General features: G+C 44.3%; 1 protein-coding gene across 4 annotated transcripts in view; it reads left to right on the top strand.

The window, feature by feature from the left end:
* Positions 1–27,519, top strand: part of acsf3 (acyl-CoA synthetase family member 3) — an 84,560-nt gene that overhangs the window by 12,236 nt on the left and 44,805 nt on the right. For 3 of the 4 annotated variants that reach the window (XM_078212081.1, XM_078212082.1, XM_078212083.1), the window contains 4 exons: positions 8,001–8,155; positions 12,041–12,186; positions 17,468–17,580; positions 25,483–25,609. In XM_078212081.1, coding sequence (XP_078068207.1) covers positions 8,001–8,155; positions 12,041–12,186; positions 17,468–17,580; positions 25,483–25,609 — 541 coding nt within the window. The remainder of the gene's footprint in view (positions 1–8,000; positions 8,156–12,040; positions 12,187–17,467; positions 17,581–25,482; positions 25,610–27,519) is intronic. The other variant, XR_013497681.1, reaches the window with a different exon arrangement.

Raw genomic sequence — 27,519 nt, 5'->3', positions numbered from 1 at the left:
GTAAGATGGATTATGAGAGTAAACTAGCTCAAAAAACATAGCAAAAGTTTCTACAAATATATAAAATGAAAAAGAGTGGCTAAGGTAAACATTGGTCCTTTAGAGGATGAAAAGGGGGATGTAATAACTGGAAATGAGGAAATGGCTAAGGCATTGAACAGGTATTTTGTGTCGGTCTTCACAGTGGAAGACACAAGTAACATGCCAAAAATTGATGACAGGAAGGGTATGGCAGGCGAGAACCTAGAAACTATCATTATCTCTAAAGAGGTAGTGTTGGACAAGCTAATGGGGCTAAAGGTAGACAAGTCTCCTGGCCCTGATGGAATGCATTCCAGGGTACTGAAAGAGATGGCGGGGGAAATAGCAAATGCGCTTGTGGTAATTTATCAAAATTCGCTGGACTCTGGGGCAGTTTCGGCAGATTGGAAAACAGCAAATATGACGTCACTGTTTAAAAAAGGTGGTAGACAAAAGGCGGGTATCTATAACAGCAAATTACTGCGGATGTTGGAATCTGAAACCAAAAGAGAAAATGCTGGAAAATCTCAGCAGGTCTGGCAGCATCTGTAAGGGGAGAAAAGAGCTGATGTTGGGCTTTGATAAAGGATCATCTGGACTCGAAACATCAGCTCTTTTCTCTCCTTACAGATGGTGCCAGACCTGCTGAGATTTTCCAGCATTTGCTCTTTTGATGGTGGGGGCAACTAGGCCGGTTAGCTTAACTTCTATAATGGGGAAGATGCTTGAATCTATCATCAGGAAAGAAACAGTGAGACATCTGGATAGAAATTGTCCCATTGGGCAGATGCAGCATGGGTTCATGAAGGACAGGTCATGTTTTACTAATTTACTGGAATTCTTTGAGAACATTACATGCACAGTATACAACAGGGAACTGGTGGATGTGGTGTATCTGGATTTCCAGAAGGCATTCGACAAGATGCCGAACAAAAGGCTGCTGCATAAGATAAAGGTGTATGGCGTTATGGGTAATGTATTAGCATGGATAGAGGATTGTTTAACTAACAGGTTGCAAAGAGTGGGGATAAATGGGTGTTTTTCTGGTTGGCGATCAGTGACTAGTGCCTCAGGGATCAGTGTGTTTGGACCGCTATTGTTTACAATTTATTTGGAGTTGGGAACCAAGTTTAGTGTATCAGAATTTGCAGATGACGCGAAGATGAATGGTAGAGCAAAATGTGCAGAGGATGCTGAAAGTCTGCAAAGGGATATAGATAGTCTAAGTGAGTGGGCAAGGGTCTGGCAGATGGGGTACAATGTTGGTAAATGTGAGGTCATCTATTTCAGTAGGAATAACAGCAAAATGGACTATTATTTAAATGGTAAAAAATTGCAGCATGCTGCTGTGCAGAGGAACCTGGATCTTATAGAGACCTATAAGATAATGAAGGGGCTGGATAGGGTAGAGGTGGACAGATTCTTTCCACTTAGAAAGGAAGCTAGAACTAGAGGGCACAGCCTCAAAATAAAGAGGGGTCAGTTTAGGACAGAGTTGAGGAGGAACTTCTTCTCTCAGAGGGTGGTGAATCTCTGGAATTCTCTGCCCACTGAAGTGGTGGAGGCTACCTCGTTGAATCTGTTTAAATCACGGATAGATGGATTCCTGATCGGTAAGGGAATTAGGGGTTATAGGGATCAGGCGGGTAAGTGGAACTGATCCACTTCAGATCAGCCATGATCTTATTGAATGGCGGGGCAGGCTCGAGGGGCTACTTGGCCTACTCCTGCTCCTATTTCTTATGTTCTTATGCCTTGTGCAAGAATCACAAGGAGTTGGTTTGCAGGTGCAGCAGGTAATTAAGAAGGCAAATAGAATTTTGTCCTTCATTGCTAGAGGGATGGAGCTTAAAAACAGCGAGGTTATGTTGCAGCTGTATAAGGTGCTGGTGAGGCCACACCTGGAGTATTGTGTACAGTTTTAGTCTCCTTACTTGAAAAAGGATATACTGACACTGGAGGGGGTGCAGAGGAGATTCACTAGGTTGATTCTGGAGTTGAGAGTGTTGGCTTATGAGGAGAGACTGAGTAGATAGGACTATACTCATTGGAATTCAGAAGAATGAGGGGGGACCTTATAGAAACATATAAGATTATGAAGGGAATAGATAAGATAGAAGCAGGGAAGATGTTTCCACTGGTGGGTGAAACTAGAACTAGGGGACATGACCTCAAAATAAGGGGAGAAGATTTAGGACTGAGTTGAGGAGGAACTTCTTCACACAAAGGATTGTGAATCTGTGGAACCCCCTGCCCAGTGAAGCCTCATTGAATGTTTTTTAAGGTAAAGATAGATAGATTTTTGAACAGTCAAGGAATTAAGCGTTATGGTGAGCGGGCGGGTAAGTGGAGCTGAGTCCACGAAAAGATCAGCCATGATGTTATTGAATGGCGGAGCAGGCTCGAGGGGCCAGATGGCCTACTCCTGCTCCTAGTTCTTATGTTCTTGTGTATGGGGCTCAGTGTCAGACTTTGTTTTCTAATGTTCCTGTGAAGCAGCTTGGGATATTCCCGGAAGCCTTCTGAATATAAGTTGTTGATTAAGATAATTGATAAAAGAACAAGTGTGCAGTGAATTATACTATGAAATGCGCTGCCTGAAAAGATGGTGGAGGCAGTTTCTATAGTAACATTCAGAGGGAATTGGATAAATGCTTAAAGGAAAAATCTGAAAAGAGCAATGGAGAAAGAGCAGGGTGGAATGGAACTTATAAAAGTTCAAAGAGCTGACACAGATATAACCGGTTAGATGGCTGTCCTCAGTGCACTATGCTTTTATGAATCCAGGTATCATATTTTTAGTTTAAAGAGTGACTGAGTGTTTTCTATTAAACTGGTGAATGTTTACAGTGAGGAGCAAAAGGGATGATGTATATTGGCCTTTTGTTGCTGCTCTAACTCGCCCTAATGTGGGAAAGTCACGTGGGGGGCTGGGGTCGCCAGGATGAAAGGGAACCTCTCAGCCGTATTCAATTAATTCAGGTTTCTTCACCACAGTACTGAGCACTGGAGCGTGGAGGACTTATCCTGTCAACAATGGTTAGAAAATACATTTGTCAAAAGAAGGTTGATGCCTGTAGAGGAAATAAGACTCAGGCCAATTTCAAAAAGCTGCTTACTTTTATTTGTGATTTACAGGAGGTGGGGGTGGGTGTCGTGCGAGTTGTATTCAGAAGTAAGTCGGACAGCATCTGAGTCAGGCTTGAAATTCAGGGGCTCTTTTCATTAGGACTGAGAAGGTTAGGCTTGTGAGAGAAGTGTTTAGTCTTCTGAGGGATTTTGATAAAATGAGTCAGAAAACAATTTCCACTGCTCAGTGATTGGGGAACCGGAGAATGTAAGTTTAAAGGAGATGGCAGGCAAAAAGAGAATCACAGGGAGATTTGTTAGTTTGTGGAACATTTTGGTGGGTGAATAATCCATTGTAGTTCTGAAGACTTGTGCTCCAGAACTAGCCACGCCTCAACCAAGCTGTCAGATTACAGCTGCAGCACTGGTATGTATTACTGGTATGTACCCAGCAGTGTGGAAAACTGCCCAGGTATGTCCTGCACACACAAAGCAGAACAAATCCAACCAGCCAAATTACTGCCTCATCAATCTACTTTTGATCATTACCAAAATGGTGGAAGGTGTCATCAACAGTGCTACCAAGCGACATTTACTCAGCAGTAACCTGCTCACTGATGGTCAGTTTCCATCAGGGCCACTCAGCCCCTGATCTCATTACAGCCTTAGTCTTAACATGGATAAAAGAACTGAACTCCAGAGGTGAAGTTAGAGTGATTGCCCAGACATCAAGGCAGCATTTTTGAGTGTGGCATTAAGGAGCCTTATCAAAAACTGGATTCAATAGGAATCGGGGGGGAAAATGTATACCTGACACAAAGGAAGATGCTTATGGTTGTTTGAGGTCAGCTCCAGGACATCATGGAATCTCTACAGTGCAGAGGAGACCATTCAGCCCATTGAGTTTGCACCGACTCTGTCAGAGTATCTTACCCAGGCCCTATCTCCATAACCCCGCATATTTCCCATGGCTAATCCAAAGAAATAGAGAATGTGATGAACTGGTGAGACGACAATAATCTCTCCCTCAAAGTCAACAAAACAAAGGAGGTAGTCATTGACTTAGGAAGCGTAGTGGAGGACATGTCTACATCAATGGGGACGAAGTAGAAATGGTTGATAGCTTCAAATTTTTAGGTGTCCGGATTGCCAACAACCTGTCCTGGTCCCTCCATGCGGATACCATAGTTAAGAAAGCCCATAAATGCCTCTACTTTCTCAGGAGACTAAGGAAATTTGGCATGTCCATAACGACTCACCAACCTTTACAGATGCATCATAGAAAGTATTCTTTCTGTTTGTATCACAGCTTCGTATGGCTCTTGCTCTGTTCAAGACTGCAAAAAGCTACAACGGATCATGAACGAAGCTCTGTCCATCACTAAAACCCACCCATTGACACTGTCTACATTTCCCGCTGCCTTGGAAAAGAAGCCAGCATCATCAAGGACCTCACGCACCCCGGGGACATACTCTCTTCCACCTTCTTCTGTCGGGAAAAAGATCCAAAAGTTTGAGGTCATATACCAACTCAAGAGCAGCTTCTCCCCTGCTACCATCAGACTTTTGAATGGACCTATCTCGCATTCAGTTGATCTTTCTCTGCACCCTAGCTATGACTGTAACACTACATTCTGCACTCCTTTCCTTCTCTATGTATGGTATGCTTTGTATAGCTTGCAAGAGACATTACTTTTCACAATATACTAATACATGTGACAATAATTAATCCAATCAATAACCTACATGTCTTGGCTACTAAGAGGCAATTTAGCATAGCCAATGCACCTAACCTGCACATCTTTGGACTGTGGGAGGAAACTGGAACACCCGGAGGAAACCCACGCAGACATGGAGAATGTGCAAACTTCACACTGACAGTAACCAAAGGCCGGAATTGAACCCAGCTGGGTCCCTGGAGCTGCAAGACAGGAGTGCTAACCACTGTGCTGCCCTGCAGGAGTTATTGTTAGTTTTCTAGGCCCCAACCATCTTCAGCTGCTTCATCAATGACCTTCCTTTCATTATAAGGTCAGAAGTCATAGAGTCGTACAGTGCAGAAAAGGCCCTTTGAGTCTGCACTGACAATCACTAGCACTAAAGTCATGCTATTCCCATTTTCCATCATTTGTCCCATATCCTTGAATGTTACAATGTTTCAGGTGCTCATCCAAATACTTTTTAAAGGTTGTAAGGTTACTGGCCTCCACTATCTTCCCAGACAGGATGGGCAATAAATACTAATCTAGCCAATGACACTCGCAGCTAGTAAATGAATTTTTAAAAATGGAGAAAGAGCAGGACAATAGGACTAAAGGCCGACCTCTTTCAAAGAACTAGTCCAGGACTGGTAGGCTGAATGAGCTCTTTTTGTGCTGTAGGGTCATGGCTCTCAATCTCAGGAAGGTTTATTAAAAGGATGTTGCTGTCCAGCCTCTGACAAGCTAGAGAATGTTGCAGATGGACAATAGTGTCACAGTTTGGAAGAAATGGGTGGTGACTGGAAAATGATTAAAAATGTAAGTCTTAGAAAGATGCGGATTAATCCGGGATAGTCAGCACGGATTTGTGAAGGGCAAATCGTGCCTCACAAATTTGATAGAATTTTTTGAGGAGGTAACTAAGTGTGTTGATGAAGGTAGGGCGGTTGATGTCATATACATGGATTTTAGTAAGGCGTTTGATAAGGTCCCCCATGGTCGGCTTATGATGAAAGTAAGGAGGTGTGGGATAGAGGGAAAGTTGGCCGATTGGATAGGTAACTGGCTATCTGATCGAAGACAGAGGGTGGTGGTGGATGGAAAATTTTCGGACTGGAGGCAGGTTGCTAGCGGAGTGCCGCAGGGATCGGTGCTTGGTCCTCTGCTCTTTGTGATTTTTATTAATGACTTAGAGGAGGGGGCTGAAGGGTGGATCAGTAAATTTGCTGATGACACCAAGATTGGTGGAGTAGTGGATGAGGTGGAGGGGTGTTGTAGGCTGCAAAGAGACATAGATAGGATGCAAAGCTGGGCTGAAAAATGGCAAATGGAGTTTAACCCTGATAAATGTGAGGTGATTCATTTTGGTAGGACAAATTTAAATGTGGATTACAGGGTCAAAGGTAGGGTTCTGAAGACTGTGGAGGAACAGAGAGATCTTGGGGTCCATATCCACAGATCTCTAAAGGTTGCCACTCAAGTGGATAGAGCTGTGAAGAAGGCATATAGTGTGTTAGCTTTTATTAACAGGGGGTTGGAGTTTAAGAGCCGTGGGGTTATGCTGCAACTGTACAGGACCTTGGTGAGACCGCATTTGGAATATTGCGTGCAGTTCTGGTCACCTCACTATAAGAAGGATGTGGAAGCGCTGGAAAGAGTGCAGAGGAGATTTACCAGGATGCTGCCTGGTTTGGAGTGTCGGTCTTATGAGGAAAGGTTGAGGGAGCTGGGGCTGTTCTCTCTGGAGCGGAGGAGATTGAGGGGAGACTTAATAGAGGTTTATAAAATGATGAAGGGGATAGATCGAGTGAACGTTGAAAGACTATTTCCTCGGGTGGATGGAGCTATTACAAGGGGGCATAGCTATAGGGTTCGTGGTGGGAGATATAGGAAGGATATCAGAGGTAGGTTCTTCACGCAGAGAGTGGTTGGGGTGTGGAATGGACTGCCTGCAGTGATAGTGGAGTCAGACACTTTAGGAACATTTAAGCGGTTATTGGATAGGCACATGGAGCACACCAGGATGGTAGGGAGTGGGATAGCTTGATCTTGGTTTCAGATGAAGGTCGGCACAACATCGTGGGCCGAAGGGCCTGTTCTGTGCTGTACTGTTCTATGTTCTATGTTCTATGTTCTTCAGTTTCTTTTGCCTTTCATATCGTCTTTAATCAGTCTAACTCCACCCACAGCGCCAGTGCCATCTTTATTCTCATTTAAATCATGTGTATGTTGAGAAGGTTGGAAGTAATAGAAAAGGTAAAGATGAGTCCGTATTGTCTTCTCTCATCTGCAGTCAATTCTTCGGCTGCAACATTGGAAGCCTGTTTACTATTAAACTCCCTGATTGTATGATGCCCTAACACCACTTTGTTTATTGTAATCTGAGTGAGTTATTTGTCTGAGCTGTACCGACAGATGTGACTTTTCCCAAGTGTGGAACACAAAACTGTGTTATTCAGAGCTCTTTCTGAAGAGACATTATTGACACACAGTGCATTGAGTGCAGTTTTGGAGAGCCTAGTGATTAACTGAACCTGTAACAGCACAATTTTAACTTCAATCTCTGCAGTCAACATGTTAGAAATGGCAGCCAGCTCCTGTGATCACTCTGTCGGTAGCTGTGGTGCCTTCTGTGGTGGTACAACCTGCTGACACTCACTTCTACTCTAATTGGCCACTTGAGTGAGGTACCAGAGACTTGAATTCACTGCAGTCTGATTGATACAGAAGGAAAAAAATATTTTTCTCAAGTATTAGTAGTTCTCCAGAAAAATTTAGACTGTTGCAATAATATGAGATTTTTTGGTTTCTCTGTGTGGTATAGTTGCCTACTGCTCCCCTTCCATGTTCTACGATGTTTCCTTTTTTTACTTCTATGGCTCTCTAGTTTTGCTGAACTCTTGTCCAGCTCCTCATTTGTGTTAATTGGCACATTGTGTTCTCTTTTTCATCTCTCCTTTTTTTTTTGTTCATTTTGTTTCAGAATTATTTCATTTGAATGTATGTTGTTTTCCCTGCATTTCTCTGTAAAACACCTTGGGCTGTTTACGATGCTCAAGATATTGAAGTTGTGAATGCAACTTTGCTAATCCACCTCTGACTCGCATCCTGTCCAATTGAATGGCAGGGTAGGATATTTTAGCTGTTACCATGGAAGGATAGGGAAAATTAAACTGCCAAATTATGTTTCAAATTTATTTATTTTCCAAGGTTTGGGATTACCTGCTGAAAACTGAAGTTCCACGGATCAACATATTCATGGCTGTGCCTACTATATATGCCAAACTCATCGCCTATCATACCAAGCACTTCACACACAGCCACGTAAAGGACTTCATATACAGTGTGTGCCGTAACAACATCAGGTAAAAAGAATAATCTTAGTAGCCAGGAGTAGGATTTTGGTTTAACCCTTGCCCAAAACCAGTATTTCTCTTCGGTGTTCACGCAAGGGGACATGAATATAGCTGAGGAGGACACTGGGTTGCAAGGGAGTAGAATAGACAGTATTACAGTTGATAAGGAGGATGTGCAGGATATTCTGGAGGGTCTGAAAATAGATAAATCCCCTGGTCCGGATGGGATTTATCCAAGGATTCTCTGGGAGGCAAGAGAAGTGATTGCAGAGCCTCTGGCTCTGATCTTCAGGTCGACGTTGGCCTCTGGTATAGTACCAGAAGATTGGAGGTTAGCGAATGTTGTCCCATTGTTTAAGAAGGGGAACAGAGACTTCCCCGGGAATTATAGACCGGTGAGTCTCACTTCTGTTGTCGGCAAGATGTTGGAAAAAATTATAAGGGATAGGATTTATAGTTATTTGGAGAGTAATGAATTGATAGGTGATAGTCAGCATGGTTTTGTGGCAGGTAGGTCGTGCCTTACTAACCTTATTGAGTTTTTTGAGAAAGTGACCAAGGAGGTGGATGGGGGCAAGGCAGTGGACGTGGTATATATGGATTTTAGGAAGGCGTTTGATAAGGTTCACCATGGTAGGCTTCTGCAGAAAATGCAGATGTATGGGATTGGGGGTGATCTAGGAAATTGGATCAGGAATTGGCTAGCGGATAGGAAACAGAGGGTGGTGGTTGATAGTAAATATTCATCATGGAGTGCGGTTACAAGTGGTGTACCTCAGGGATCTGTTTTGGGGCCACTGCTGTTTGTAATATTTATTAATGATCTGGATGAGGGTATAGTTGGGTGGATTAGCAAATTTGCTGATGACACCAAAGTCGGTGGTGTGGTAGACAGTGAGGAAGGGTGTCGTAGTTTGCAGGAAGACTTAGACAGGTTGCAAAGTTGGGCCGAGAGGTGGCGGATGGAGTTTAATGCGGAGAAGTGTGAGGTAATTCACTTTGGTAGGAATAACAGATGTGTTGAGTATAGGGCTAACGGGAGGACTTTGAATAGTGTGGAGGAGCAGAGGGATCTAGGTGTATGTGTGCATAGATCCCTGAAAGTTGGGAATCAAGTAGATAAGGTTGTTAAGAAGGCATATGGTGTCTTGGCGTTTATTGGTAGGGGGATTGAATTTAGGAGTCGTAGCGTTATGTTGCAACTGTACACAACTCTGGTGCGGCCGCACTTGGAGTACTGTGTGCAGTTCTGGTCCCCACATTACAGGAAGGATGTGGAGGCTTTGGAGAGGGTGCAGAGGAGGTTTACCAGGATGTTGCCTGGTATGGAGGGGAGATCCTATGAGGAGAGGCTGAGGGATTTGGGATTGTTTTCGCTGGAAAGGCGGCGGCTAAGAGGGGATCTTATTGAAACATATAAGATGATTAGAGGTTTAGATAGGGTGGATAGTGATAGCCTTTTTCCTCTGATGGAGAAATCCAGCACGAGGGGGCATGGCTTTAAATTGAGGGGGGGTAGTTATAGAACCGATGTCAGGGGTAGGTTCTTTACCCAGAGGGTGGTGAGGGATTGGAATGCCCTGCCAGCATCAGTAGTAAATGCGCCTAGTTTGGGGGCGTTTAAGAGATCCGTAGATAGGTTCATGGACGAAAAGAAATTGGTTTAGGTTGGAGGGTCACAGTTTGTTTTTTTTTTAACTGGTCGGTGCAACATCGTGGGCCGAAGGGCCTGTTCTGCGCTGTAATGTTCTATGTTCTATGTTCTAAGTCTCACAACATCAGGTTAAAGTCTAACAGGTTTATTTGGAAACACGAGCTTTCGGAACGTTGCTCCTTCCTCGGGTGAGTCCAGGACTCGGTCAACTCGCTTCATAGTTTACTTTGTTTAGATATAGGACCCTAGTTTCAGAACAGACTTCTTCACCTTCCATCCTAATGAAGATTCTATCATGTTACGGTCACTGTTCCCTGAAGGATCCCACACAACAAGATTATTAATTAACCCCTTCTCACTGCATAATACCAAACCTAGGACAGCATGTTCCCTATTTGGATCTATGACATACTGGTCTAAAAAAATCTTGTGCACACTCCAGGAATTCATCTGCCACAGTATTGTTGCTAATTTGATTCGCCCAATCAATATATTGATTATTTATTTAGCAAATGCAAAGCCCCTAAGCCAAAACGTTTCTTCCTGTGCTGCTGTGTTAAGTGTGGATAGGCCTCCGCTGAGTCACTATAGTTAAGAAAGAGACACTATAGTTAAGAAAGCCCACCAACGCCTCTACTTTCTCAGAAGACTAAGGAAATTTGGCATGTCAGCTACTTTTACAGATGCACCATAGAAAGCATTCTGGTTGTATCACAGCTTGGTATGGCTCCTGCCCTGCCCAACACCACAAGGAACTGCAAACGGTCGCAAATGTAGCCCAATCCATCATGCAAACCAGCCTCCCATCCATTGACTCTGTCTATACTTCCCGCTGCCTCGGCAAAGCAGCCAGCATAATTAAGGACCCCACGCACCCCGGACATTCTCTCTTCCGCCTTCTTCCGTTGGGAGAAAGGTACAAAAGTTTGAGGTCACGTACCAACCGACTCAAGAACAGCTTCTTCCCTGCTGCTGTCAGACTTTTGGATGGACCTACCTCGGATTAAGTTGATTTTTCTCTACACCCTAGCTATGACTGAAACACTACATTCTGCACTCTCTCCTTTCCTTCTCCACGCTTTGTCTGTATAGCACGTAAGAAACAATACTTTTCACTGTATGTTAATACATGTGACAATAAATCAAATCAAATGAGTCTGTGGATTGGACACTCTTCTATGATGTGGTGCAGTTTACTCTTCCCCACAGGCACATTGGCGGCTGATACTAATGCCCCATCTGTGGAGATTGGCTAAGCAGGGGCCATGGCCGATCCTTTTTTTAAATTCATTTGTGGGACGTGTGCGTTGCTGGCTAGCCAGCTTTATTGCCCGTCACGAATTGCCTGAGGGCAGTGGAGAGCCAACTGTATTGCTGTGGCCCTGGAGTCGCATATAGGCCAGACCAGATAAGGACAGCAGATTTCCTTCCCTCAGGGACATTAGTGAACCAGATGGATTTTTCTGACAATTGGCAAGGGTTTCATGGTCATCGGTAGATTCTTAATTCCTGATTTTTTTCTTTATTATTGAATTCAAATTTCCACCATCTGCCGTGGCAGTATTTGAACCTGGGTCCCCAGAACATTAGCTGAGTTTCTGGATTAATAGCCTAGCGATAATACCACTAGGCCATTGCCTCCTGAACCTGTTGAGGGTGGACCACTTTTTCCTTGAAAGGTTGAAACCAGGCAGCTGTTAGGTTGGGTTTGGTTTGATATCAGTTACTAGTTTGTTTTGTCCAATGATTCCCATACATTTGTCCAGGTGGAATTTGCATTGAAGTCCCGTGTGAGAGAGTTTATCCAGAACGTTCTTCTTGATGGGAGTTGTACTTTGGGTGAGCTGAATAGATCAGCATGAAGTGGCAGGTGGGGGGCATTGCAAACCCTTTTCTATCATTTTGTGGGTATTGCAATTCGGTGGATATGTGGAGGAATGATGGTTGCCATGACAGGGAGCCAAGGGAGTGGTGTTGTACGTACTGTTCCAGTGCTGATACGCATGGTAGCCTTCAGCTGGATGTCAAGTGTGTGTGTACGTGTGTGTGTACATACCTGCAGACTAATTTCCAATTTCATTGTATGTTTTCATCCAATCTGAAAAACAGTCATTCATCGCAACTCTCCATTTCTATCCCTCAGCCAATTTTGTATCCATGCTGATAGCCTTTTATCTCATGGCCATTAGAGAGTTATTGTGGTAAGATAGTTGTTAACTATGTATTTTTTCATTTTTGAGGTTAATGGTTTCAGGATCATCTGCTCTTCCTGAACCAATCCTGGAGAAATGGAAGGAAATCAGCGGTCACACATTGTTGGAGCGATATGGGATGACCGAGATAGGAATGGCTTTGTCTAACCCGGTGCATGGAGTCCGTATTCCAGGTAAGCCCAGAGTAAGGCATTAAAGAACAGTGAGCACTTGAGTGCCTGGGCACTTGTGTTCCAAGAAAATGGTTTTTATGTTTAATTGGGGTTTTATAGAGTAGACGCTGCAAAATTGTTTCAGTTGGTTGTGCAATCTAAAACATCAGGGCACACTCAGGATAAGGGGCCTATTATTTAGCACTGAAATGAGGGGGTATTACTTCCCTCAAAGGGTTGTGAGTCTTTAGAATTCTTTACCCTAGTTGTACATGCTCCATCGTTGAATATATTCAAGGCTGGGATAGACTAACTTTGGCCTTTCAGGGAATCAAGGGATATGGGGAGAGGGTGAGAAAGTGGAGTTGAAGCCAATAATCCACAATGATTGTTCTGAATGGTGGAGAAGGCTCGACGGCCATATAAGAACATAAGAAATAGGAGCAGGAGTAGGCCATCTAGCCCCTCGAGCCTGCCCCGCCATTCAATAAGATCATGGCTGATCTGACGTGGATCAGTACCACTTACCCGCCTGATCCCCATAACCCTTAATTCCCTTACCGATCAGGAATCCATCCATCCGCGCCTTAAACATATTCAGCGAGGTAGCCTCCACCACCTCAGTGGGCAGAGAATTCCAGAGATTCACCACCCTCTGGGAGAAGAAGTTCCTCCTCAACTCTGTCTTAAACCGACCCCCCTTTATTTTGAGGCTGTGTCCTCTAGTTTTAACTTCCTTACTAAGTGGAAAGAATCTCTCCGCCTCCACCCTATCCAGCCCCCGCATTATCTTATAAGTCTCCATAAGATCCCCCCTCATCCTTCTAAACTCCAACGAGTACAAACCCAATCTCCTCAGCCTCTCCTCATAATCCAAACCCCTCATCTCCGGTATCAACCTGGTGAACCTTCTCTGCACTCCCTCCAATGCCAATATATCCTTCCTCATATAAGGGGACCAATACTGCACACAGTATTCCAGCTGCGGCCTCACCAATGCCCTGTACAGGTGCATCAAGACATCCCTGCTTTTATATTCTATCCCCCTCGCAATATAGGCCAACATCCCATTTGCCTTCTTGATCACCTGTTGTACCTGCAGACTGGGCTTTTGCGTCTCATGCACAAGGACCCCCAGGTCCCTTTGCACGGTAGCATGTTTTAATTTGTTTCCATTGAGATCGTAATCCCATTTGTTATTATTTCCTCCAAAGTGTATAACCTCGCATTTCTCAACGTTATACTCCATTTGCCATATCCTCGCCCACTCACTCAGCCTGTCCAAATCTCTCTGCAGATCTTCTCCGTCCTCCACACGATTCACTTTTCCACTTATCTTTGTGTCGTCTGCAAACTTCGTTACCCTACACTCCGTCCCCTCCTCCAGATCATCTATATAAATGGTAAACAGTTGCGGCCCGAGTACCGATCCCTGCGGCACGCCACTAGTTACCTTCCTCCAACCGGAAAAACACCCATTTATTCCGACTCTTTGCTTCCTGTCGGATAGCCAGTCCCCAATCCACTTTAACACACTACCCCCAACTCCGTGTGCCCTAATCTTCTTCAGCAGCCTTTTATGGGGCACCTTATCAAACGCCTTTTGGAAATCCAAAAACACCGCATCCACCGGTTCTCCTCCATCAACCGCCCTAGTCACATCTTCATAAAAATCCAACATGTTCGTCAAGCACGACTTTCCCCTCATGAATCCATGCTGCGTCTGATTGATCGAACCATTTCTATCCAGATGCCCTGCTATCTCCTCTTTAATAATGGATTCCAGCATTTTCCCTACTACAGACGTTAAGCTGACCGGCCTATAGTTACCCGCCTTTTGTCTCCTTCCTTTTTTAAACAGCGGCGTAACATTAGCCGTTTTCCAATCAACCGGCACTACCCCAGAATGCAACGAGTTTTGATAAATAATCACTAACGCATCCACTATTACCTCTGACATTTCTTTCAATACCCTGGGATGCATTCCATCCGGACCCGGGGACTTGTCCACCTTCAGTCCCATTAGTCTACCCAGCACTGCCTCTCTGGTAACATTAATCGTATTAAGTATTTCTCCTGCTGCCAACCCTCTATCGTTAATATTTGGCAAACTATTTGTGTCCTCCACCGTGAAGACCGACACAAAAAACGTATTTAAAGACTCAGCCATTTCCTCATTTCCCACTATTAACTCCCCCCTCTCGTCCTCCAAGGGTCCAACATTCACTCTAGCCACTCTATTCCTTTTTATATATTTATAAAAACTTTTACTATCATTTTTTATATTAATTGCTAGCCTAGCTTCATAGTCTATCCTTCCTTTCTTTATCGCTTTCTTAGTCTCTCTTTGTTGTTTCTTAAATTTTTCCCAATCACTTGTTTCTCCACTATTTTTGGCCACTCTGTACGCAGCTGTTTTTATTTTAATACTCTCCTTTATTTCCTTCGTTATCCACGGCTGGTTCTCCCTTTTCTTACAATCCTTGTTTTTTGCTGGAATATATTTTTGCTGAGAACTGAAAAGGATCTCCTTAAAAATCCTCCACTGTTCCTCAGCTATCCTACCTGCCAGCCTGCTCTCCCAGTCTACCTTAGCCAATTCATCCCTCATCCTATCATATTTCCCTCTGTTCAAACAGAGGACACTGGTTTGAGACCAAACTTTCTCCTCTTCCATCTGAATCAGAAATTCGACCATATTGTGGTCACTAGACCCAAGAGGGTCCTTCACAATAAGATCCTTAATTCTACCTACCTCGTTACACAATACCAGATCCAAAATAGCTCATTCCCTCGTCGGTTCCGTAACATGCTGTTCAAGGAAACTATCCCGACAGCATTCTAAGAACTCTTCCTCCATTCCACCCTTACCGACTTGAGTCTGCCAGTCAATGTGCATGTTGAAGTCCCCCATGATTATTGCCGTTCCGTTTTTACACGCATCCCTTATCTGCTTGTTTATAGCCCTCCCTACCTCAACATTATTATTTGGGGGCCTATATACCACACCTACTAGTGTCTTTCTCCCTCTACTATTCCTCATCTCTACCCATAATGATTCCACGTTTTGTTCCTCAGAGCCTATGTCATCCCTCAGTACTACCCTGATATTATCTCTTATTAATAGCGCGACCCCACCACCTTTTCCTTCCTGTCTATTCTTCCTAAACGCCTGATACCCCTGGATATTCATCTCCCAGTCCTGGTCACCTTTCAGCCACGTTTCTGTAATGGCCACTAGATCGTACCCACTTGTGCTGATTTGCACCATCAACTCACTCACCTTGTTCCGAATGCTTCGTGATCTATTCCTGCTCCTATTTTTTGTGTTCTTGCCCAAAGCGTTTGTGTGGGAAAGTGACTGGTTAGCACCATCATAATCTGATCTAGGCTCTGAAAGCCTGATTCCAGGGATGGCAGGACTGTCATTTGAGGAGACACTAAGTCGGTTCGGATTAAAAATTTTCATCGGCACGGTAGCACAGTGGTTAGCACTGTTGCTTCACAGTTCCAGGGTCCCGGGTTCGATTCCCAGCTCGGGTCACTGTCTGTGTGGAGTTTGCACATTCTCCTCGTGTCTGCGTGGGTTTCCTCCGGGTGCTCCGGTTTCCTCCCACAGTCCAAAGATGTGCGGGTTAGGTTGATTGGTCAGGTTAAAAATTGCCTCTTAGAGTCCTGAGATGTGTAGGTTAGAGGGATTAGTGGGTAAAATATGTGGGGGTAGGGCCTGGGTGGGACTGTGGTCGGTGCAGACTCGATGGGCCGAATGGCCTCCTTCTGCACTGTAGGGTTCCTATGATTTCTATGATTTCTTCTGGGGCGGCACGGTAGCACAGTGGTTAGCACTGCTGCTTCACAGCTCCAGGGTCCCGGGTTCAATTCCCGGCTCGGGTCACTGTCTGTGTGGAGTTTGCATTTTCTCCTCGTGTCTGCGTGGGTTTCCTCCGGGTGCTCCGGTTTCCTCCCACAGTCCAAAGATGTGCGGGTTAGGTTGATTGGCCAGGTTAAAAATTGCTCCTGAGATGCGTAGGTTAAGAGGGATTAGCAGGTAAAATATGTGGGGGTAGGGCCTGGGTGGGATTGTGGTCGGTGCAGACTCGATGGGCCGAATGGCCTCCTTCTGCACTGTAGGGTTTCTATCTTCTGAAGATCTTCTTCTATATTCATTGGAGATTAGAAGAGTGAGAGGGGATCTCATAGAAGCTCATATAAAATTCTAACAGGGTTAGACAGGGTAGATTCAGAAAGAATGTTCCCAGTAGTGCGGGAGCCCAGAACTAGGGGTCATAGTTTGAGGATAAGGGGTAAACCTTTTAGAACCGAGGTGAGGAGAAATTTCTTCACCCAGAGGGTGGTGAATGTGTGGAATTCACTACCACAAAGTAGTTGAGGCCAAAATGTTGTGTGATTTCAAGAGGGAATTAGACATAGCTCTTGGGGCTACAAAGATCAAAGGATATGAGGGAAAGGCGGGATCAGGCTGTTGAATTTGATGATCAGCCATGATAATGAATGGTTGAACAGGCTCAAAGGGCCAAATGGCATACTCTTGCTTCTAGTTTCTATTTTTCAATGAAGCTCTGCAGCTTGAGGGTAGATCTTTCTCTGGAAACTGCTGTATGGGAGTCAAATGATAGGTGTTTTTCTGTATCAGTCCAAGGGGTTAAAAGACTTGAAATCTAGCATCCACATGAGCATATCTGTTTTTGCGCTAATTGATTCCGTAGAAGGATTTATGTCTATGGGGATGTTGCTTAAATTGGAACTGTAGAGATAGATAGCTGTTAAGAATTATACCTTGTCATGTTTAAGTATTTCAATTGGTAAAAGTTATGCTAATTCTTTTTGTTGTATTCTAACTGTGTTCTTAAAGAAAGTTTGTTTTAATAAAATCTTCCTAGTGGGTTAAGAGAATCACGTCTGGAACAAAACAACAATTGCCTCCACTAATGCCAAAATCAAATAAAGTTGGGGGTCTAGGTCTCTAATCTACCTGGGGGTATCTGATCTGGTCCCTAACAGATGGGGGTATTTACATGGTGTTCTCACTACCTGGTGTTTCTCATACTATAAGGGTTTTTTATTTCTATAAGAGTTTCTAGCAATATACATGGTTTTCTCCCTGCCTTTTGTTTCTTGGAAGGTGGTATTTACAGGGGTTTTCATTGCCTTTTGTATTTTGGATGTTATTACAAGGGGTTCTCATTTCCTGCACTTTGAGGAGGCGGGGTGGGGGGCGGTCCGGTGGCGGTAAAAAGAATTCTCACTGCCTATTGTATCTCCGTTTGTGTTTTGAATCTAGGGGCTGTTGGGACTCCGCTGCCTGGAGTGGAGGTACGCATTGCAGTGGAAACCTCCACAAGAAACCATTCTCTCAACACTGTCATTGCTGAGGGGAACAGTACAGAAACTAAGGTAAGGACAGCATAAGCTCACAGTAAAGCTGTGGAATTGCTGTGAATATCTAGTTCATTCGTGTTGATATTTTTAGGGGTAACATTTAGTTCTCTGAAGATTATTGTTTTGAAAGTAAATAATTAAAATGCTGGCTTTGGTGATTGCCAGAACAGCTAAAATGAAATAGCAGTTCAGAAAGTCGTCCATGGTTGCTTGTTTAGTATCAGCTTAGAAGAAATAGAAAAAAAGTCTTTACTTAGCAAGAGAAACTGTAAATTTGGGATAATTAACTTAAAGGTCAGTTTGAGGATAGCCCAGAATAGGCTGCATTGTCATGGATATGTCTGATTTCAATTTATCTGGGTGTTTGCTGCGAGAGGTTCTTAGTTGCAGTTTGGACCTTGTGTGCTTTCCAGCTCACGGAGAAGTTAGCCAAAATAAATGACAGTTGGACAGACCTGCACTGTAAGCAGAAAAAAGACTAAATTCATCACTGACCACGTGGAAAGCCACAGATGACGCTTAATCTATTTGAACCTTGAGGAACAGAAGCTATGATTGCCGAGTTCAATGTTAGTGGGAGAATCTACAGTGGGGGTCTCAGTGCCTTATTGTAAAAGAAAGTAATTAGCTGAATTAGCTTGCAGGTATTGAAAAGTAACCAGAACAGAAGACTGGGCATTCACAGTCAAGAAAGGGTTAATTAAAGTTTTACCTCTGAGAATTCTCCAGAGAACAAAGAACAAAGAACAGTACAGCACAGGAAACAGGCCCTTCGGCCCTCCAAGCCTGTGCCGCTCCTTGGTCCAACTAGACCAATCGTTTGTATCCCTCCATTCCCAGGCTGCTCATGTGACTATCCAGGTAAGTCTTAAACGATGTCAGCGTGCCTGCCTCCACCACCCTACTTGGCAGCGCATTCCAGGCCCCCACCACCCTCTGTGTAAAAAACGTCCCTCTGATGTCTGAGTTATACTTCGCCCCTCTCAGCTTGAGCCCGTGACCCCTCGTGATCGTCACCTCCGACCTGGGAAAAAGCTTCCCACTGTTCACCCTATCTATACCCTTCATAATCTTGTATACCTCTATTAGATCTCCCCTCATTCTCCGTCTTTCCAAGGAGAACAACCCCAGTCTACCCAATCTCTCCTCATAGCTAAGACCCTCCATACCAGGCAACATCCTGGTAAACCTTCTCTGCACTCTCTCCAATGCCTCCACGTCCTTCTGGTAGGGCGGCGACCAGAACTGGACACAGTACTCCAAATGTGGCCTAACCAGCGTTCTATACAGCTGCATCATCAGACTCCAGCTTTTATACTCTATACCCCGTCCTATAAAGGCAAGCATACCATATGCCTTCTTCACCACCTTCTCCACCTGTGTTGCCACCTTCAAGGATTTGTGGACTTGCACACCTAGGTCCCTCTGTGTTTCTATACTCCTGATGACTCTGCCATTTATTGTATAACTCCTCCCTACATTATTTCTTCCAAAATGCATCACTTCGCATTTATCCGGATTAAACTCCATCTGCCACCTCTCCGTCCAATTTTCCAGCCTATCTATATCCTGCTGTATTGCCCGACAATGCTCTTCGCTATCCGCAATTCCAGCCATCTTCGTGTCATCCGCAAACTTGCTGATAACACCAGTTACACCTTCTTCCAAATCTTAAGGTTGTTCGCTACATAGGTAAACTTTAAGATTAATATGTTTTATAAGGGAATTCTTGGGGAAATAAGGAATAAACCTGAGTGCATACCACACCATCGTTGTAAACCATATTGTTGTCTGTCGTGCTTGTTTTATTTAAGTTTATATACAATAAAGTTTGTTTTGTTGGAAAAAAAAGTGGAATCTTGTAGTTAATTATAATGGTTAAAGTGAGATAATAGAATTTATTTTTAAATGTTAATGGCCTCTCATCAGATCACAGGCGGCATGCATGGGGTACAGAAGCTGGTAAATTTATAATTTGTCCAATTTTGTCAGAGCCGTTTCCATCTTGTGGATATTTTAATTTGGATATTTCTAATTGGAATGCAGAACTTTACTTGTGCAGAATGTGTGATTCTGTGAAGTGACTGGTTGGTGACTGGATCTGGTTTTGTTTTTTATTACAGTATCATTTTGAGTACAGAGTGTTCTATATGACTTCCTCCTATGTAATTGTTTTAATGTCTGTTCAAGGTTCTGAGCACACGTGGGCTTTGGAGGGTTTTTCAGTCTGTACAAGTGTGTTCTGTAAGCAAGACCTGTTTTACTAGTGCTCCTGGTTTCATAGTTATTACTGTTCTGCTGAGTTACTGTTATTGTTGAAGTTTATTTATTTATGTATGTGAAGAAGATCGTTTTTTAAACAATGCATTCAACTACCTTATTTGTAGTCTCAGTTCTCCAACTGTGCAGCACTCCCTACATAGCGCACTGGTATATCAACCTAGAATAGGTGCTCAAATTTCTGGAGTGAGCCTTGATTCCGTAGCTGTCTGACTCAGGTGCAAGTGTGTCACCACTGGCAAGCTGATAATGTTGGGAATACACAGGTTTACGTATAGGATTTGTTGCATGGAGCTGGTTGTGTATAAGGTCTGCATGGGGTCTGTAAGAAGGAATGTGCTTGTTGACGGGGTGTTGTAAAGACTGTTCTCAATGAGCTTGATACCCATTCCGAGACATGACTTCAGTGTTATTCATATTTATGTCCATGAGTTCCTCAAATGATTTAGTGGGAACTGTCTGTGATTCTGCACCATCTGTACCTGCAGTAGATGAGCTGTTAAAAGGCCCACAGTGTGACTGTATTAGAATGTGCTGCAAATAATTTCCAACTTAGAGAGAGCTAAACACTCCAGCTGCCGGCAACACATTCATCGAATCACAATGCAGCCATCCCACTGTAATTTAGCTCTGAAATGGTTTCTGGTGACGAGTAAAACAGTGGTTCAAAACACCTGCTTCACTTCAAAAGACTTGAAAATTTGTTATGAATTCAGAGCAAAGTGGAATGAGTGCCCAGAGTACCACAGCGTCAGATACAGAGGTGACTCCAGAATATCACAGCGTTCGGTGTCCCCAGATATAGAGGTGACCTGAGAATATCGTAGGAATATCATTTACGATTTACATAGATGATTTGGAATGGGGATCAATTGTAGTGTGTCAAAATTTGCAGATGACACCAAGATGAGTGGCAGAGCAAAGTGTGCAGAGGACGCTGAAAGTCTGCAAAGGGATATAGATAGTCTAAGTGAGTGGGCGAGGGTCTGGCAGATGGAGTACAATGTTGGTAAATATGAGGTCATCCATTTTAGTAGGAATAACAGCAAAATGGACTATTATTTAAATGGTAAAAAATTGCAGCATGCTGCTGTGCAGAGGGACCTGGGTGTCCTTGTGCAGGAATCTCAAGGAGCTGCTTTGCAGGTGCAGCAGGTAATTAAGAAGGCAAATGGAATTTTAGAACATAGAAAAACTACAGCACAAACAGGCCCTTCGGCCCACAAGTTACGCCGATCATGTCCCTACCTACCTAGGCCTATATATAGGCTTACCTATAACCCTCAATCCTATTAAGTCCCATGTACTCATCCAGAAGTCTCTTAAAAGACCCTATTGAGTTTGCCTCCACCACCATTGACGGCCGCCGATTCCACTCACCCACCACCCTCTGAGTGAAAAACCTACCCCTGACATCTCCTCTGTACCTACTCCCCAGCACCTTAAACCTGTGTCCTCTCGCAGCAGCCATTTCAGCCCTGGGAAAAAGCCTCTGAGAATCCACCCGATCTATACCTCTCAACACCTTGTACACCTCTATCAGGTCACCTCTCATCCTTCGTCTCTCCAAGGAGAAAAGACCGAGCTCCCTCAACCAATCCTCATAAGGCATGCCACCCAATCCAGGCAACATCCTTGTAAATCTTCTCTGCACCCTTTCAATAATTTCTAAATCCTTCCTGTAATGAGGCGACCAGAACTGAGCACAGTACTCCAAGTGGGGTCTGACGAGGGTCTTATAAAGCTGCATCATTATCTCCCGACTCCTAAACTCAATCCCTCGATTGATGAAGGCCAGCACACCATACGCCTTCTTAACCACCACCTCTACCTGCAAGGCCGATTTAAGAATCCTATGGATCCGGACCCCAAGGTCCTTCTGATCCTCTACACTGCTAAGGGTCTTACCCTTGATATTATATACTCCATCGACGATGCAAAGATCATCGCCAAAGGCTCCGCAATCTCCTCCCTCGCCTCCCACTGTAACCTGGGGTACATCCCATCCGGTCCCGGCGACTTACCAACCTTGATGCCATTCAATAGTTCCAACACATCCTCTTTCTTTATGTCCACATGCTCGATCCTTTCTGTCCACCGCAAACCAGCAGTACAACCACCCAGATCCCTTTCCACCGTGAATACCGAGGTAAAGTATTCATTAAGCAGCTCCGCCATTTCTAACGGTTCCGCACAAACTTTTCCCCCTTCACCTTTTAAGGGTCCTATGCCTTCACATCTCATCCTTTTACTCTTGACATATTTGTAGAAAGCCTTGGGATTCTCCTTAATCTTACCCGCCAAGGCCTTCTCATGACCCCTTCTCGCTCTCCTAATTTCCTTCTTAAGCTCCTTCCTATTATACTCCTTCATCCCATTTGACCTGCCAAAATGTACCACTACACATTTATCCGAGTTGAAGTCCATCTGCCACTTCTCCGCCCAGCCTTGCATCCTATCTATGTCACGCTGCAGCTTCTGACATTCCTCCAAACTATCCACAACACCACCAACCTTCGTGTCGTCGGCAAACTTACCAACCCATCCCTCCACTTCCTCATCCAGGTCATTTATGAAAATGACAAACAGCAAGGGTCCCAGAACAGATCCCTGGGGCACTCCACTGGTGACCGACCTCCAGTTTTGTTCTTCATTGCTAGAGGGATGGAGTTTAAAACCAGGGAGGTTATGTTGCAGCTGTATAAGGTGCTGGTGAGGCCACACCTGGAGTACTGTGTACAATATTGGTTTCCTTACTTGAGAAAGGATATACTGGCATTGGAGGGGGTGCAGAGGAGATTCACTAGGTTGATTCCGGAGTTGAGAGTGTTGGCTTATGAGGAGAGACTGAGTAGACTGGGGCTATACTCATTAGAATTCAGAAGAATGAGGGGAGATCTTATAGAAACATATAAGATTATGAAGGGAATAGATAAGATAGAAGTAGGGAAGTTGTTTCCACTGGTGGGTGAAACTAGAACTAGGGGGCATAGCCTCAAAATAAGGGGAAGCAGATTTGGGACTGAGTTGAGGAGGAACTTCTTCACACAAAGGGTTGTGAATCTGTGGAATTCCCTGCCCAGTGAAGCAGTTGAGGCTACCCCATTGAATGTTTTTAAGGCAAGGATAGATAAACTTTTGAACAGTAAAGGAATTAAACGTTATGGTGAGCGGGCGGGTAAGTGGAGCTGAGTCCACGAAAAGATCAGCCATGACCTTATTGAATGGCGGAGCAGGCTCGAGGGGCCAGATGGCCTACTCCTGCTCCTAGGTTCTTATGTTTTTATGTTCATAGCGTTAGATACAGAGGTGACCCCGGAGTATCACAGCGTGATGGATTGGGCGACATTCATGACTTTTGTAGTTTATTGCGGTCTTGGGCAGAGCAGGAGCCATACCAAGCTGTGATACAACCAGAAAGAATGCTTTCTATGATGCATCTGTAAAAGTTGGTGAGAGTCGTAGCTGACATGCCAAATTTCCTTAGTCTTCTGAGAAGTAGAGGCGTTGATGGGCTTTATTAACTGTAGTGTCGGCATGGGGGGACCAGGACAGGTTGTTGGTGATCTGGACAATTAAAAACCTGAAGCTCTCGACCTTTTCTACTTCGTCCCTGTTGATATAGACAGGGTACTCTGAAAGCTAGTGGCGTTTGCTACCAAATAAACCTGTTGGACTTTAACCTGATGTTGTTAGACTCCTTACTGTGTTTACCCCAGTCCAACGCTGGCATCTCCACATCATGATATAGACAGGGACATGTTCTCCTCTACACTTCCTGAAGTCGATGACAATCTCCTTCATTTTGTTGACATTGAGGGAGAGATTATTGTTGCCGCACCAGTTCACCAGATTCTCTATCTCATTCCTGTACTCTGTCTCATCATTGTTTGGGATCCGACCCACTACGCTGGTGTCGTCAGCAAACTTGAAAATCGAATTAGAGGGGAATTTGGCCACATGGTCAAGGAGTATAGTCGGGGACTGAGAACACTGCCTTGTGGGGCATCAATGTTGAGGATAATCGTGGAGGAGGTGTTGTTGCTTATCCTTACTGATTGTGGTCAGTGGGTTAGGATGTTCAGGATCCAGTTGCAGAGGGAGGAGCTGAGGCCCAGGCCACGGAGTTTGGAGATGAATTTTGTGGCAATGATGGTGTTGAAGGCTGAGCTGTGGTCAATAAATAGATGTCTTTGTTATCTAGATGTTCCAGGGTTTGTTTGTCCTCCCCAAGTGCATCACCTCTTACTTATCAAGATTGAATTCCAATTGCCACTGATCAGCCCATCTGACCAGCCTATCTATATCCCACTGTAATCTAAGGCTATCCTCCTCATTATTTTCCACCCTATCAATTTTCGTATCATTTACGAACTCACTGATAACCCTCCTACATTCAAATCTAAATTGTTTATAGAAACCACAAACTGCAAGGGCCCCAACATTGATCCCTATGGGACCCCAACTGCAGCGTGAAGAGGAGTTGGAGATTGTGCAGCCATGATGTTTAGAAGAGGTTCATATATCTGTAATTTTGTGATATGATTATATTCGGAGGTTGTTTGCAGGGGAGCTCCAGTGGGGATAGGAGATTCCTTCGTTCAACCATCTCCTATAAACAAACACTGCAATGTACAGGGGGAAAAAAATCAATGCCTAAATGAAACAGTTGTTTGCTTTATTTAATTTCCTCCTCCACCAATGTTGGCATTAGTTATTTCCTCTCTGCTAGAGTTCTTCAGCTGCATTGACTCCAGGTCTGGCAGTACCTCGAATTTAAAATTCTCATCTTTGTTTTCATATCCCTTCATGATCTCATCCCTTCCTATCTCTGTAATCTCAAGCCTCAGAACCCTGCAAGATCTCTTGCAAGGGACCCGGGTTCAATTCAGGCCTTGGGTGACTGTCTGTGTGGAGTTTCCACATTTTCCCCATGTCTGTCCTGTTGGTGCTCCGGTTTCCTCCCATAACCCAAAGATGCGCAGCTTAGGTGGATTGGCCATGCAACCTGCCCCTTAGTGTCCCAAGGTCTGTAGGTCAGATGGCAAATGTGTGGGGTTACAGGGATAGGGCAGGGGAGAGGACTTGAGTAAGATACTCTGTCAGAGAGTTGGTGCAGATTTGATGGGCCAAATGGCCTCTTATGCACTGTAGGGATTCTCTGATTCAATCCTCCATTTCTGTTCCTTTTTACATGCCTGAGTTTAATCATTCCACATATTGAAAACTGTGTCTTCAGCTGCAAATGACCTAAGCTCTAGAATTTCCTCCCTAAACCTCACTGCCTCTCTCTCCTCCTTTAAGACACTCTGAAACCTTCCTCTTTGACCAGGTTTTTGCTCATCTATCCAAATATCACCAGAAGCAGCTCAGTGTCAAGTGTTATTTGCTAATGATCCCCTGAAGGGCCTTACTATCTTAAGGCACTATAAAAAGGTATGGTGTTATTGAGATAGATATTTCCTTTCATGCATTTCAAAGTTCCTTTTCAGCAATGACATAGTCACACATGACCCATACATCACACAGTGATTGAATGCTGGCTTTTACCACATCAGTTACTACACTGCATTATCTGAGTGTACATCTTGAGTGGAATCTTGTACATCTTGAAGTAACACAGGTTTGTGTTGGTAGGTGAGACCTGGAATGGAAGGCAAGGAAGGAGAACTGTTGGTTAAAGGACATTCAGTATTTCGAGAATATTGGAATCGAACAAAAGAAACAAAGGAATCATTTACATCGGACGGCTGGTTCAAGACAGGTACTATGCAGAGCTGTGTTGCAGTACAAACCTCCCACTGCACAGTCCCAATGAAATGGATCCTCTGGGACGCAGCATGGAAATAAGAGTCTGATGTTTATCTCCATCAACCTGAAGATAAACATATCACTTATTGATCAGTGTGTGTTACACTGAGGGGTATGGAGTATATCAGTATGTTGCAGTGAGGGGTGTGGAGTATATCAGTATGTTGCAGTGAGGGGTATTGGAGTATATCAGTATGTTGCAGTGAGGGGTGTGGAGTATATCAGTATGTTGCAGTGAGGGGTATGGAGTATATCAGTATGTTGCAGTGAGGGGTGTGGAGTATATCAGTATGTTGCAGTGAGGGGTATGGAGTATATCAGTATGTTGCAGTGAGGGGTGTGGAGTATATCAGTATGTTGCAGTGAGGGGTATGGAGTATATCAGTATGTTGCAGTGAGGGGTGTGGAGTATATCAGTATGTTGCAGTGAGGGGTATTGGAGTATATCAGTATGTTGCAGTGAGGGGTGTGGAGTATATCAGTATGTTGCAGTGAGGGGTATGGAGTATATCAGTATGTTGCAGTGAGGGGTGTGGAGTATATCAGTATGTTGCAGTGAGGGGTATGGAGTATATCAGTATGTTGCAGTGAGGGGTGTGGAGTATATCAGTATGTTGCAGTGAGGGGTATGGAGTATATCAGTATGTTGCAGTGAGGGGTGTGGAGTATATCAGTATGTTGCAGTGAGGGGTATGGAGTATATCAGTATGTTGCAGTGAGGGGTGTGGAGTATATCAGTATGTTGCAGTGAGGGGTATGGAGTATATCAGTATGTTGCAGTGAGGGGTGTGGAGTATATCAGTATGTTGCAGTGAGGGGTATGGAGTATATCAGTATGTTGCAGTGAGGGGTATGGAGTATATCAGTATGTTGCAGTGAGGGGTGTGGAGTATATCAGTATGTTGCAGTGAGGGGTATGGAGTATATCAGTATGTTGCAGTGAGGGGTATGGAGTATATCAGTATGTTGCAGTGAGAGGTGTGGAGTATATCAGTATGTTGCAGTGAGGGGTATGGAGTATATCAGTATGTTGCAGTGAGGGGTATGGAGTATATCAGTATGTTGCAGTGAGGGGTATGGAGTATATCAGTATGTTGCAGTGAGGGGTATGGAGTATATCAGTATGTTGCAGTGAGGGGTGTGGAGTATATCAGTATGTTGCAGTGAGGGGTATGGAGTATATCAGTATGTTGCAGTGAGGGGTGTGGAGTATATCAGTATGTTGCAGTGAGGGGTATTGGAGTATATCAGTATGTTGCAGTGAGAGGTGTGGAGTATATCAGTATGTTGCAGTGAGGGGTGTGGAGTATATCAGTATGTTGCAGTGAGGGGTGTGGAGTATATCAGTATGTTGCAGTGAGGGGTGTGGAGTATATCAGTATGTTGCAGTGAGGGGTATGGAGTATATCAGGTTGTTGCAGTGAGGGGTGTGGAGTATATCAGTATGTTGTAGTGAGGGGTGTGGAGTATATCAGGTTGTTGCAGTGAGGGGTATGGAGTATATCAGTATGTTGCAGTGAGGGGTGTGGAGTATATCAGTATGTTGCAGCGAGGGGTATGGAGTATATCAGTATGTTGCAGTGAGGGGTGTGGAGTATATCAGGTTGTTGCAGTGAGGGGTGTGGAGTCTATATGTGTCACAGTGAGGATTGAGGCATCCATCAATGTGTTACAGTGAGGGGTGTGGAGTATAACAAGAGATTCTCTTAGATGGCAAGAATGGATCTTGGATCAGAAGACGTAGAATCCATAAGGGATATGGGGGGGAAGGCGGGATCAGGATATTGAATTTGATGATCAGCCTTGATCAAATGGTGTCCGTTTGCACTAGTCATTGAAGGTAAGCATGCAGGTGCAGCAGGG

This window comes from Mustelus asterias, chromosome 4, assembly GCF_964213995.1.
Source record: "Mustelus asterias chromosome 4, sMusAst1.hap1.1, whole genome shotgun sequence".
NCBI classification, from domain to species: domain Eukaryota; kingdom Metazoa; phylum Chordata; class Chondrichthyes; order Carcharhiniformes; family Triakidae; genus Mustelus; species Mustelus asterias.
Note: the sequence above shows the minus strand (reverse complement) of the source record. Positions and strands in the feature narration are given on the sequence as shown.